We start from the raw sequence: 14,843 nt of genomic DNA on the forward strand, positions 1-14,843 counted from the left end.
AGAGAATACCTTTTTTTTTTTTTTTACACCAGTTTTACCAAAATGTCAAATTCTGCATAACAAGGCTATCTCCACATACACCAGGCACACCTTTTACTCTTAGCACTCAGGAAGGAGAAGTAGGAGGATCGCCATGAGTTCAAGCCCACCCTGAGACTACATAGTGAATTCCAGGTCAGCTGTGCTACAGTGAAGCCCTTCCTTGGGAAAAAAAATTAAGTTTAGACCAAACATGGTGGCACATGCCTTTAATCCCAGCACTCGGAAAGGAGAGGTAGAAGGATCGCTGTTAGTTCAAGGCTGGCTTGAGATTACATAGTGAATTTCAGGTCAGCCTGGACTAGAATAAGGACCCTGCCTCAAAAAGCCAAAATCAAAAATAAATAATAATTAAGTTTGGGGTTGGAGAGATGGCTCAGCAGGTAAAGGGACTTCCTCCGAAGCCTGATAGCTGATTCATTTCCCCAGTACCCATGTAAAGCCAGATGCACAAAGTGGCACATGTATCTGGAGTTCATTTACAATGGCAAGAAACCCTGGTACGCCCATTTCTCCTTGTCATTCATACTCCCCACCCCAGTCCTTGCGAATAAATAAATATTCTTTACAACTTGACTGTTAAAATGTGAGCTTGAAAGAATGTAAAAGCCAAAGGAAGGGTAGGACTCATTACAACATGCTCCTCCAGACACAAAATGGCTTGGATATCCATGACCTCACAGTGCCTGACACTACCTACACAAGACCATCATAATAGGAGGAAAAGATCATGACATCAGAATAAAAGAGAGACTGATTGAGAGGGGAAGGGGATATGATGGAGAGTGGAGTTTCAAAGGGGAAAGTGGGGGTAGGGGAATTACCATGGGATATTGTTTACAATTATGGAAGTTGTCAATTAAAAAATAAATAAATAAAATAAATAAAAAGTGAGTGATATAGAGACCCTGGCATGTCCATTTTCTCTCTATCTCTGCCCCCATAGATAAGCAAAATACTTAGTTTTTTTAAAAATGTGACCTTATAAAATACCTGTACAATGTGATTAACTTGGAAGGGTGACTGATTTCATTGTCATGATAGTAGATTTTTTTTTTAAATCAACTTTTAGTTGGGAATTTTGGTAAAATGTGAATTCAGATTATATCTATGACTTCAATCTTGAGGAAACAGTAAAATATATTTAATTTTATTTTTCCTTTTTTCATGCAGCTTGCATTGGTGACATGGCGAGATTGTCTGTTCAGGCCATTGAATAAACAGGTAGCTACCATGAATATGTATGCTTTTCTGTTTTCTTTGAACAGTTACCTCATGCCTTTGGAGTGTCTCATGATTGTTACCTTGCATTGCTTACTGGTTTTGAATGTTTGAGGGATATGGAACCTACATTGTATTCTGTAATCTATATGTCTTGTGTTTTTCCTATATTCTTTCTAAAGGTAACAAATGCTGTCTTAAAACTGATTGAAAAGGAAAGAAATGGGGAAACGATCAATACAAGACTGATTAGTGGAGTTGTTCAATCTTATGGTAAATAAATCCCTGTAATTTATTCAGTTTTCAGATCATAAGACAATTATGATAATACTCTAACATTCATTTAAAAGCATTTAAATATTATCAAGAATGTTACTCCATCTTTAAAGGTACTTAAGCCAGAGATTTTGCCAGTCATAAAGATTGTTTGCTCCTTGTGCTTAAGGACATTTTGTTGAAAATTTTGAATTATTTCCTTTTCTGGTATCATATTGGATATATAACATAGAGGGGTTATGAGCTAAATGATAGCTATAAACCTGTATCAGCTTGAAAAATTGAGATTGAGAAACTAATAAAATAATAGTGTTTTTCAAACTTTGGTATCATTGTGTTTATTTGAAAGTTTAAACTTAGAAACTTAGATTGCTTTTGTATATGTAAAAGTTCTTTAAATTTACTTTATGGTAATTTTGAAGCATACCTGGCCATGGGCCAGAATTGCCTGCAATTCACACATCCTGGCATTTTCTTTTATTAAAACAAATGTACTTCAATACTAGTGAAAATAGTTACCTTATTTCCTCCATTTCACATTGTCCTTTTAAGTGTAACTTAAGCTGAATACTATACCTACGTATTTTTTGTGAAATCTAACAAAAACTAGGATAATTGAAATATAGCTCATGTTTATTTCTAGTGGAACTGGGGCTGAATGAAGATGATGCATTTGCAAAGGGCCCTACGTTAACAGTGTACAAAGAGTCCTTTGAATCTCAATTTTTGGCTGACACAGAGAGATTTTATACCCGAGAGAGTACTGAATTCTTGCAGCAGAACCCAGTTACTGAATATATGAAAAAGGTAAGCTTAAACATAGTTTGTAAAGTAGACTTCTGTTAGTCATTGATGCTCAAGTGAGTTCTCGGCCCATGCCATCTTCTCATGTTGGCACTGCAGTCATCCAGCATCCGCATCTCTCCAAGGGCTGCTCCTGCTTCTCCAGGGGCCTTTGTAGGTTGATGTGGTAATAATCATGGTCATGTGGCCACCCGGTCCTTCGAAGGATATTCCTGATTTGATGGTTGCAGGCCTTTCAATTTTGGATCATTTCTTCTTGGAATGTATATTTGTCTGTCTAGTGGGCTAAGAAGTGTTATATCAGTGAGAAAATTGTAAGAAACAAATACTCAGATTTGTAAAATTTTTTAAGTTTTTTGCCCTTTTGCTCCCCAGATATTCCCTAAAAGTCTATATTATAGCCTTCACGTTCACATTAGGAGAGAAGTTCTTCTGAAACAGGAGGTTCCAAGATGGAGTCATCCAGGCTTTACACACCCTTATTACACTAAGTGATGTGTCCATGAATTCTAGTAGTAACATTCATCTCTTCCTTAAAAATGCACATATCCTATATATGTGTGGAGACCCTAAGGAATGATTAATCAGGATCCTTTCTCTTATGCATGGCAAACACAGGTAGAAAAATGTTTTAGGCTTTGTGGGTTGTATATGGTCTCTGCTGCCACTGTTTAACTCTGTAGGGTAATATAAAAGTACCCATAGCAGCATACAACAAATAAATGGTATAATTAGGTTCCAGTAAAATTTTATTTGCAAAAGAAAACCACAGGCTGCAAGAGGATTTTTCCCCAGACTAGTTTGCGTATCCTCGCCTGTTAGGACAAGATGGTCAGGGAATCTGGGTCACACCAAGTCTTAACACCTGCTCTGCCCTTTCCCAAGCAGTAAGTCATGGCAGAATTGCTTTTCCATATGTGGAGATAGAAAGTAGCAGAACTAACCACCCTGCTATGGTCATACAGAGAACATCCTACCCAGTTTTGAAGTATTCTGAGTGTGTTTTTATGGGACAAGTGGGTCTTCTAGGTTTGAAGTTGAAAGTTCTTTACATATTTCTGATATCTCAAAATCTCACAGTCTAATCTATGTATAACATGTTATACATAGAATTCTAGTCATTCTTACGTATTTTGTTGTCTCAAACCTAGATAGCTCATTCAGAGTCGAAACAACTGTCTAGCAAATGGACTTTTTAATATACTTTATTTTTCTAATTTTAATTTTATATATTTGAGAGAGCAAGAGAGGGAAAGAGGCAGACACACACGGAGAGAGGGGAGGGAGGGGGAGATAGAGAATAGGAGCACCAGGGCTTCCAGCCACTGCAAACCAACTCCAGATGCATGCACTACCTGTGCATCTGGCTTATATGGGACCTGGGGAATTGAACCAAGGTCCTTTGGCTTTGCCGGCAAAGGCCTTAACTGCTAAGCCATCTCTCCAACCCACAAATGAACTTTTGAACGTGATCTGTTTGGATTTTTAGTATTGCCTGTTACTTCATTGTATAATGTAATGGTGTTTTCATTAAAAGGCCTCTACTGACTGTATATTTATGTATTTATTTATTTGCTAAGACAATGTCTGATGTAGCCCTTGAACTCACATGTAGCCAAAGGTGACCTTGAATTTCTGATCCTCCTGCACCCCCCCCAAGTACTGGGATTATGGGTATAAACCACCCAGTTTATGAGATACTGGGTATCTATCAAACCCAGGCCTTCATGTATACTAAGCAAGCACCCTATGTTACTAAAGTGAAACTTCTTTTATCAGTGCATATCCACAGAGATACCTCCCCAGGGCAGGGATTGCAGTAGTGTGCCACCACTGCCAGTTTAGAAAATGAATTTCTTGGGGCTAGAGGGATGGCTTAGTAGTTAAGGTACTTGCCTGCAAAGCCAAAGGACCCAGGTTCAATTCCTCAGCACCCACATAAGCCAGATGCATAAGGTGGCACATGCATTTGGACTTCATTTGCAGCAACTGGAGGCCCTGGTGCACCCATTCTTTCAATCTCTCTTTCAAATAAATAAATAAATATGTTTTCTGAAAAGGAAAAGGGCCAGGTGCCTTTAATCCCAGCACTCAGGAGGCAGAGAAGGATCACTGTGAGTTCGAGGCCACCCTGAGACTACATAGTGAATTCCAAGTCAGTCTGAGCTAGAGTGAAACCCTACATTGAAAACCAAAATAAATAAATAAATAAATAAATAATAAAAATTAAAAAGGAAAAGCATTTCTTTCTGAAAGCATTAAAAGTTTGGCCCAGGCCCCACTGACTTATACCAGACATGACTTCCATCACATTCTAAAAGTCCATACTACAAAGCATAAAACTAGAACTTAACCATATGAACAATTCTCTTTTTCTTTTTTTTCTTTTCTTTTTAATTTTTATTTGAGAGCGACAGACACAGAGAGAAAGATAGATAGAGGGAAAGAGAGAGAGAATGGGCGCGCCAGGGCTTCTAGTCTCTGCAAACGAACTCCAGACGCATGCGCCCCCTTGTGCATCTGGCTAACGTGGGACCTGGGGAACTGAGCCTCGAACCGGCATCCTTAAGCTTCACAGGCAAGCGCTTAACCGCTAAGCCATCTCTCCAGCCCCAATTCTCTTTTTCTATAGCTTTATATATCAAACTGGGCCATGAGTCTAGTTTTAAAGGATGACCTTAACCTAATGTCTGTGTTTAGAAGACTGTGTGGCAAAAAGCAAAGCTGGTGGGTTTGATCTTAAATCTATGTGCTGTCCCTGGTAGGATACAGGACACGGGATATAACTTCAACCTCACATTGGCGGATGCTACCTACACGAGACCTGTGTAATAGGAAGGAAAAAATGATGGCATCAAAATAAAAGAGAGATAGTTGGAAAGAAAGGATTCGGTGGTGGGGCAATTTGGAAGAGAGAAAGAGAAAGGTAGTGGGACGGAAGTTATGTTCATGGTATATTGCATATGTTTGTGGAGTGTGTTAATAAAAAGTTTTAAATTATGATAATAAAATGCAAAACAAAAAGTGACAACTTCAGTTAGGGGGAAATATGTTTATATTCCAGCAAGCAAACAGAAGAAGAAAACAACTCACAGATGATGCTGAGATAAAGAGTGAGCCATCAGGAAAACTGGGCTAAATGTTCCTAATCTCATGGAGGTCTCTTTTCTTTACTCTTATCAGAAATGTTTTAGGAAATTTTAGAGAATTTTTGTTCCATCTAAGAATGGCTTTAATAGCTGGAAGCTGTGCTAATATTTTTAAATATCATACTATCTCGCATCTGAGACTTAATTTGTATATCTATAGAGAATTAGTAACTTTTATTTCTGTTTTATATACTTTCTAATGTTTTTCCTCTTTTAAAGTTTAACTATTTTACTTTGCCAGTGTACATTATATTGACATACTTTTATCCTTATTACCATTTAAGGATAAAATTTTAAGTCAGATATACAGATGTTGTTTATAATATATAAAGCACTGAACATACAGCAGTTCCCTTATTATTTTTAATTAATTTTAGTAACATTTATATATTTGAGAGAGAGAGAGAATGGTATGCCAGGGCCTCCAGCCACTGCAAACGAACTCCAGATGCGTGCACCCCCTTGTGCATCTGGCCTAGGTGGGTCCTGGGGAGTTGAGCCTGGGTCCTTTGGCTTTGTAGGCAAGCGCCTTAACCGCTAAGCCATCTCTCCAGCCCTTAGTAACATTTTTTTAAAGCCTCAAAACTAAAATGCTGCCAGGCGTGGTGGCACACGCCTTTAATCCCAGCATTCGGGAGGCAGAGGTAGGAGGATCGCCGTGAGTTCGGGGCCACCCTGAGATTCCATAGTGAATTCCAGGTCAGCCTGGGCTAGAGTGAGACCCTACCTCGAAAAACCAAAAAATAAATAAGTAAATAAATAAAATAAAATGCTTTATTTAAAAGCAGATGTGGTGGCGCTTGCCTTTTAATCTCAGCACTTGGGAGGCAGAGGTGGATCAGCATGCGTTTGAGGCCACCCTAAGACTACATAGTGAATTCCAGGTCAGCCTGGGCTAGAATGAGACTGTACCTCAAAAAAATTTTTTTTCATTAATTTACTTACCAACCCTTTTGTCTGTTTTTTGTTTGTTTGTTTGTGTTGTTGGTTGGTTGGTCTTTTTAAACCTTTTGTTTTCACTTCCTGGTTGTTTGAATTTGAATTGGTCTTGATGTTCTTATATCACTGTCAGGATGGTACAATGATGGCCAGGAGCTGTTTATCTTAGAATCAGTGAAGAATGTAAATGACTGTCATTTCAAAAACTTAATAGCACCCAGGCCCTGGGACTTGGGCTTTAGTACTAATCAGTATATGAAGAAAGACATGCTGGGGATCCCTGTGGCCATATGTTCGTCCCCAGTCTCTTAGACACCTGTTTCCTTCATTTATTTGTGAATAATGATACTTACCAAATGTGCTAGAACTTATTTTAGCACATTTTAATTTTTAATTAGATAAACTTAATTACCTTTTACTGGAAATTTAATAGATTTTGGGGTTTCTTCATTTGTTCATTATTTGTTCCCATCCTCTGATTTGGCTTCTTAACTGATCATTTTATCAAGGACATAGCGTGCAGATACTATCCAGGTTGATTTTCCACATTTGGGGCTCTACAGAATGTGTTTGTAAGGCTCAAGCCACTGCTGTGTGATCTGACTGCCATGGTTACTTTCAGTCACCTCCTCCTACCTGGTTGGGCTTTGTTTTCTTGCTTCTTGAATGTTTATTCATTTCCATTGAGTTTTTCAGAATGACACTAAATCTGAAAAAATCTGTGTGGAGAATACTGGCATTTTTATAATCCACAAAGTCTTATTCATACCACCTGAATAATTTGAGATTATCATTTAAATTTCTTCCTTGCCTTTGTAATTTAGTGGCTTCTCAGTAACTCCTATGTACACATATTTGTTCTTTATGTGTGTGTGGGAAAGAGATAATTGGCGTGTCAGAGCCTCCAGCCACTGCAGTTGAACTTGAGATGCGTGTGCCATTTCTGTGCATATGTGACCTTGTGCACTTGTGTCCCCTTGTGCACCTGGCTTACTGGGTTCTGGAGTCGAACATGGGTCTTTAGTCTTCACAGGCTAGTGCCTTAATCACTAAGACATCTCTCCAGCCCTGAGTGTACACACATACAGTTTTTTTTTTCTTTCTTTTCTTTTTAATTTTTTAAATTTTATTTACCTGTAAGGAGAGAGAAGAGATATAGAGAGAAAATGGGCACACCAGGGCCTCTAGCCACTGCAAATGAACTCCAGGCACATGTGCCCCTTGTGCAACTGGCTTAAGTGGGTCCTGGAGAATCGAATCTGTATCCCTTAGCTTCCCAGGCAAATGCCTTAACCTCTAAGCCATCTCTCCAGGTCCTCCCCTCCCCCTTTTTTGAGGTAGGGTCTCACTGTAGCCCAAGCTGACCTGGAATTCACTATGTAGTCTCAGGTTGGCCTTGAACTCACAGCAATCCTCCTACCTCTGCCTTTAACCACTGAGCCATCTTCTTACCCCCCTTTAATTAAAAAAATCTCATTGCTGATGATTATTTCTAAATGGTCATTACTGGGGACCTTTGATGGTTAAATGGGCATGTCATGTCCAAAATGTGAAAACACTTATTTGAAAGGGAAAATGATTTTTAAAAAAATGAGCTGTTAATAATGTTAACGTCATTAGGATATTTAAAAACTGGAGCATATATATTACAGAGAGAACATGGAACATAGCAATGGCTATTTATTGTTAGCATTTACCCAAAAATATGAAATCCTCTTCCATTTTTTTCAATTTTTAAAAATAGTTTATTTTGATTTATTTGAGAAAGAAAGCAGCACATAGAAAGAATGGGTGCACCACAGCCTCTAGTCACTGCAAATGAACTCCAGACAAGACACATGCACCACCACCCTTGTTTTCTTAATCATGTTTTCTAGAATAGATTTGTAAGTTTAGTTTTTGTTTTTGCCATTGTTCTCAGTTCTGTCACTGTGAATCACAGCTGTTCGTTGGCATTAACTCTCTGTAGGCAGAGGCTCGTCTGCTTGAGGAACAGCGGAGAGTTCAGGTTTACCTCCACGAAAGCACACAGGATGAGCTAGCAAGGAAGTGTGAGCAGGTCCTCATTGAAAAACACTTGGAAATTTTCCACACAGAGTTTCAGAATTTATTGGATGCTGATAAGAATGAAGGTAAGCTACTAAGACTCATGATATTTTTTAGAATCTGAAGTTTTAAAGTGTTTGACACTCTAGCCTCTGAGTTAGCATCTCCAATGTAAGTTATTTTTGAAAATAACAAGCCATGTGTGCACCTTGATTGATTTCTGTGGAGGATTTGGGTACATGGGGAGGGGGGAGCATATTTTCATTTGAATTTGGAATATAATTTGGTCCAAAGTGTTAAAAGTTTATTGTTCATGAGTCGGTCCCCCGCCCCCCGTCCCCCGCCCCCCGCCCTTGAGTTTTCTTCCTTTGTAGTTTTTGAGCTGCAAAAACTTAGTTTATATGTGTCTCAGTTGCTCCCATGGGATGCTGACACAGGTGCAGTACCTCTGCTGCATTGCTATTTGAATTTAGCCATTTTCTTCTTTGGTCATCATAAATTAGATATATGCTGTGTAAATAAATAATTTGGCATACCCCTTCGTAACTTTTGTGTAAAGTTGAGATAGTTATCCATATTCTCCCTAAATCTGTTCATTTTATAAAAGAAATATTTGAAGTGCCTGTTGACATAAATAATTGCACAGTCTTCAGACTTTTAGGAAGCATCTGTTTTTATATTAATGGATTTCTTAGTAAGGGGAAAATGAAATTTTATAATACCCTAACTTTATTATTTTTAGGAAAATATAGCAGTTTTTTGTTTTTTTATTTTGAGGTAGAGATGGTTTCACTAGCCCAGGCTGACCTGGAATTCAATATGTAGTCTTAGGGTGACCTTGAACTCATAGTGATCCTCTTTCCTCTGCCTCCTGAGTGCTGTGATTGCAATTTTGTTTTATAATAAAATGCCTTTCATTATTAAGCTTTAAAAGTACTTTACCTTACTTCAGAGTATCTTTAATTTCAATATAGATATTAGCTAATGGAATAATAATAATGGTTTCTATGCATAAGGTTTTCTCTTGCCTTTCTTTCAGACTTGGGTCGCATGTATAATCTGGTATCTAGAATTCAGGATGGCCTAGGTGAATTGAAGAAACTGCTAGAGACACACATTCATAATCAGGGTCTTGCAGCAATTGAGAAGTGTGGAGAAGCGGCTTTAAATGTAAGTTGTATTTGATTGAAAGCCAGTTGAGTCTGAACTATTTTTATACACTGATTTCTACTGCATTTTTTTATTAGTGTATACATTTTTTTAATTTAAAAAACTCATTTAAAAATTTTAAAGGAGAAAGTGGCTCAGCAGGTAAAGTACTTGCCACACAACAAGAGAGCCAGAGTTCAGATCCCCACATAAAAGCAGTGAGGTGGCACGGATATATGATCCCAGCATCAGGGAGTTGAAGGCAAGAAGAAAGGAAATTCAAGGCCACCCTCATATAATATAGCAAATTTGAGGCAATCTTGAGGCCCTACCACTGAGCCACACTTCAGCATGAGACTCTGCTTCAAGAAAAATACATAAAAATAAGGCTGGGTGAGATGGCTTAGTGGTTAAGGTGTTTGCCTGTAAAGCCAAAGGACCTAGGTTTGATTTCCCCAGGACCCACGTAAACCAGAGGCACAAGGTAGCACATGTGTTTGGAGTTTGTTTTCAGTGGCTAGAGGCTCTGGTATACTCTTTCTCTCTGTCTCTCTCTCAAATAAATAAAAATAATGTATGCCTTTAGTCTCAGCACTTGGGAGGCAGAGGTAGGAGGATCACCATGAGTTCAAGGCCATCCTGAGACTCCATAGTGAATTCCAGGTCAGCCTGAGCTAGAGTGAGACCCTACCTCAAAAAAACCAAAAAACAAACAAACAAACAAAAATTACCCTTGAGGCCAGGTGTGGTGGTACACACCTTCAATCCTAGTGCTCATGAGGTAGAAGTAGGATGGCCATGAGTTCAAGCCTCCCAAGTGCTAGGATTAAAGGCATGTGCCATCATACCTGACTTTATTGTTTATTTATTTGAGAGGCAGAGAGAGAGAGAGAGAGAGAGAGAGAGAATCCGATAGAAAGAGAATGGGCACACTGGGGCTTTCAGCCACTGCAAACTCCAGATGCATGCGCCACCTTGTGCATCTGGCTTATGTGGGTCCTGCGGAATTGAATCTAGGTCCTTTGGCTTTGCAGACAAGTGCCTTAACTGCTAAGCCATTTCTCTAGCCCTTTTTAAAAGTTTTGGTTTGGTTTGGTTTGGTTTGGTTTGGTTTGGTTTGGTTTGGTTTGGTTTGGTTTGGTTTGGTTTGGTTTGGTTGAGAGAGAAAGAGGCAGAATGGCTCTCATTCTTTTCTTTCTTTTGGATACATGCAGAAGCTCTGAGGACCATGCTGCCTGGTGGACTTGTGTCACTAAGTCTTGACTCTGACCATTCCTTTTTTCTGGCCAGTTAAAACAAAGTACACTTTGTATGTAAAATGATTGCATTGAGGAAACCTTATCAGACAGCAATAGACGGCACAAAGAAATTTACCACTAGTACATTACTAGAAAATTAATTTTTTTTTTAATTTGAGAACGACAGACACAGAGAGAAAGACAGATAGAGGGAGAGAGAATGGGCACACCAGGGCTTCCAGCCACTGCAAGCAAGCTCCAGACATGTGCGCCCCCTTGTGCATCTGGCTAACGTGGGACCTAGGGAACCAAGCCTCGAACCAGGGTCCTTAGCCTTCACAGGCAAGCACTTAACTGCTAGGCCATCTCTCCAGCCCTAGAAAATTAATTTTTAAACAATACTCTTACTACATAAAGGTAAACCACTCATTAACCTGACTTACATAACCAAAATAAGGGTTGGAAATGTAGCTCAGCAGTAGAATACTTTCTCCTATGGAGAAAGTGCTAGCTTAATAAACCTGTGTTGCACCTACTGTCTCTTCCCTCCCTCCATCTGACAAACAGGATAAGTATGGACAGGTCAGGACCTCCTGCTGCAGCAAACAAGCTCCCGACACATGTGTCTGGCTTTACATGGGTACTGGGAAATCAAACCTTGGACTGCCAGGCTTTGCAAGCAATTGCCTTTAACTACTTACCCATTTCTCCAGCCCACCTGTCTTTAAGTAGTGGGTTTTTTAATAGATTAGATTACAATTATTATTTCCCTAAGAACTATTTTTTATGTTAACCTTATATAATGCGTGTTTTTTTCTACATTGATGATCTTAGGGGAAAAAATAGAAAAACAAGTATTGCTCCTATTTTCTACAAAAGGAGTTTCCTCCTGAATTTGAGTTCTTGTCTCATGCTGTAAGGAACAACTGCCTCTTAAATTCACCAGGCATCTCACTTAACATGTGGGTTCTGCACAGCCTTTCTTTGCCTGGGTCCCCTTTAGTGGGAAGGCCATCATTGAAGTTCTAGGCGCAAGCACATGTGCCCAGGATGGGGCTGGCACATGTTGTAAGAAGGAATAAATACACTTCTAGGGAATTTAAAATAGGTATTAATTTTATCAATGATAAATCTAAATGATAAATTGTAGCCCAAGCCATAATGGCTTCCCAAAATCTACTCATACTGAAAACAATAACAGAAAATAGAGGTTGTTTGAATTAGCAAAAATTGCCATTACTATATAAAAATTTCTGTGGGATTTAATTATACTGAGAACATGATTTTTAAACTATAAAAATGTTATATTAAACCTTTGCCCAATTGAGTTGAATCATAGTATATAAGAGTTGTTTGCAATGTGCTTAAGTGACTTTTGAAGGGCAGAAAAGTTTTCCTATCAGGCTTGTGTCTTGCTGTGTCCTATACTATGCTTTATGCAAAGTTCTCATTTAATGAATTTCTGAGAGACCCAAGCAAAGCCTCTTCCCTATCTGGTTAGTCTGTGGTTCCATTTGTGTTACCAGTTTGATTAGAAAATCAGTTTTATTACTAACAGCTAAACTAGCCTGAAATTAAGTTTCATGTTTATAATGGATTCAAATAACATTTTTAGTGGTAGTTACTTATTCTTGAGGTAGTTTTTGAATAGTTAAAATCTATAAATCAGCTCCAGGATACTGGTGACAGACACAGTGATCAATCAAAATAGAAATCCAGAGGCTACAAAGAACTCAACATTAAATCAGACTGCCATGGCTTAGGGAAGAGGGAATATAAAGATTGTAAGTGCTACAGAGTGGGTAGGATACCTGGAGGCAAAGTCCTCAGCCGCCGCCCCCCCCCCCCCCCCCCCGGGCGCACACTACCCCCATAGGGATTGACTGAGGTCTTCATGACCCCACAGTGATTACTGTAACCCCACTTCGGAGGGCCCCAGGGAAACAGGAGCAGGGACAAAGGAATCAAAGTGCATAACCTGTTATATATGTTTAAAATAATTTTTAAAAATAACCACAATAAAATATAAACCATTAAAAAAACCTTTAAAAGGGCAAAGTTGTTCCTGACTAATTTGCTCCAGATGCTTTTTTACTGGGACCCCCTCCAGCACCTAATGAAAGCTAGTCACAGTTTTTGTTTAGGGTGGCTGAAAGCAGAGCCTGTCAACTAGGCAGGTTCCAGCCCTTCACTGCGCTGGTTCCCAGCCAGAGAGAGCCATTAGCAGCAAGTTGCTATGTTATCATGTTACCGAAGGACTGGGGCTGAAGCCTGCTGCTTCAAAGAAAGATCTCAGAGAACAGTGTTGAGGCTGATGGAGAAGAAGCTAGCTATAGGCAAAGCTGGATCCCAGGGCCCTTCAGCAGGTAGGATAACCATTCAGATGCTGGGAGATGCTTTGTTGCAGGGTAGGGTCTCACTCTAGCTCAGACTGACCAGGGTTTCACTCTGTATTCTCAGGTTGGCCTCAAACTCATGGCGATCCTCCTACCTCTGCCTCCCAAGTACTGGGATTAAAGACATGCCACCACACTTGGCTAGATTTTTATTAAAAACTGCTACCACAGGGGTGGACAGATGGCTCAACAGATAAGGCACTAGTCTGTAAAAACGGCTATGATGTAGAAAATTGGTTAAAGTAAAAAAGAGTGCTGGAGGGATGGCTTAGCGGTTAAAGCATTTGCCTGCAAAGCCAAAGGACCCAAGTTCAATTCCCTAGGACCCATGTTAACCAGATGCACAAGAGGGTGCGCACATCTGGAGTTCATCTGCAGTGGTTGGAGGCCCTGGAGCGCCCATTCTTCTCTCCACTCCCCTTTTCTGTGTCAAATAAATAAATATATTTTTTAAAAATGGAGTGGCTAAAAGTATACTAGTAGGTTTGTCACAATGACTGAGATGAAATGACAATGACAGGTCCCTGGAGTGGCTGCAGTGGAGCCAGAGAGAAGGGACTCAAAAGATTTGAGTTTTGGAGTGGGAATTTTTGAAGCTGGGGGAGAATACATGGGATTCTAATTTTGAATGTATTTGAAACATGTTCACAATATGTTGGAAGAAAAGAAACGAACAGGTATTAACAAGTGGGTGTTGGAAAGGAGGAAGAATGCAGGTTGCTTGAGTGAGTACTAGCACTTGGGGAAAGAGCCAGACCCCAACAAAGCAGAAGTGGGGAGGGCATCTAGTCATTTTTGACACATGGAAATGTCTTAAGGGCAAGTTGGGCAAGCTTGGACAGGACTAGACCTTGGTCTAGAGCTATAAATGTGCACATTTGGTGTGATGATAATGTGACATCATAGGCTTTGGATAAGCTCCTTTGGGAACAGAGTTGTGTTTCTTTTTTAAAATTTTTTTTTAATTTTATTTCTTCTATTTTCTTTTGTTTATATTTATTTGTTTATTTGACAGAGAGAGAGAGAATGGGCGCACCAGGGCTTCCAGCCACTGCAAACAAACTCCATACGCGTGTACCCCCTTGTGCATCTGGCTAACGTTGGTCCTGGGGAATCAAACCTGGGTCCTTTGGCTTTGCAGGCAAACACCTCAACCACTAAGCCATCCCTCTAGCCCGAGTTGTTTCTTATGCAGAAGAACCTCTAACATAGTGTTGTGGTTGTAAATCAACCCTTCTACTGTGTGTGTGTGTGTGTGTGTGTGTGTGTGTGTGTGTGTGTGTGTGTTTTAACTTCAAAAATTTTTTTTCTTTAAAGCCAAGCATTATAGTACACACCTGTAATCCCAGCACTCAGGAGACAGAGATAGGAGGATCAGAAGTTTGAGTCCAACTTGGGCTATATAAAACCCTGCCTCAAAAAATTATTTCCTTAGCCGGGCATGGTGGCGCACGCCTTTAATCCCAGCACTCGGGAGACAGAGGTAGGAGGATCACCATGAGTTCGAGGCCACCCTGAGACTACATAGTGAATTCCAGGTCAGCCTGGACCAGAGTTAGACCCTACCTTGAAACCCCCCCCCAAAA

General features: G+C 39.7%; 1 protein-coding gene across 3 annotated transcripts in view; it reads left to right on the forward strand.

The window, feature by feature from the left end:
• Cul1 (cullin 1) overlaps positions 1-14,843 on the forward strand; it is a 116,120-nt gene that overhangs the window by 79,815 nt on the left and 21,462 nt on the right. For all 3 annotated transcript variants that reach the window (XM_045160290.1, XM_045160288.1, XM_045160287.1), the window contains exons 5-9: positions 1,213-1,263; positions 1,443-1,533; positions 2,180-2,343; positions 8,398-8,560; positions 9,514-9,644. In XM_045160290.1, coding sequence (XP_045016225.1) covers positions 1,213-1,263; positions 1,443-1,533; positions 2,180-2,343; positions 8,398-8,560; positions 9,514-9,644 — 600 coding nt within the window. The remainder of the gene's footprint in view (positions 1-1,212; positions 1,264-1,442; positions 1,534-2,179; positions 2,344-8,397; positions 8,561-9,513; positions 9,645-14,843) is intronic.

Source organism: Jaculus jaculus, chromosome 10, assembly GCF_020740685.1.
Source record: "Jaculus jaculus isolate mJacJac1 chromosome 10, mJacJac1.mat.Y.cur, whole genome shotgun sequence".
NCBI lineage: Eukaryota > Metazoa > Chordata > Mammalia > Rodentia > Dipodidae > Jaculus > Jaculus jaculus.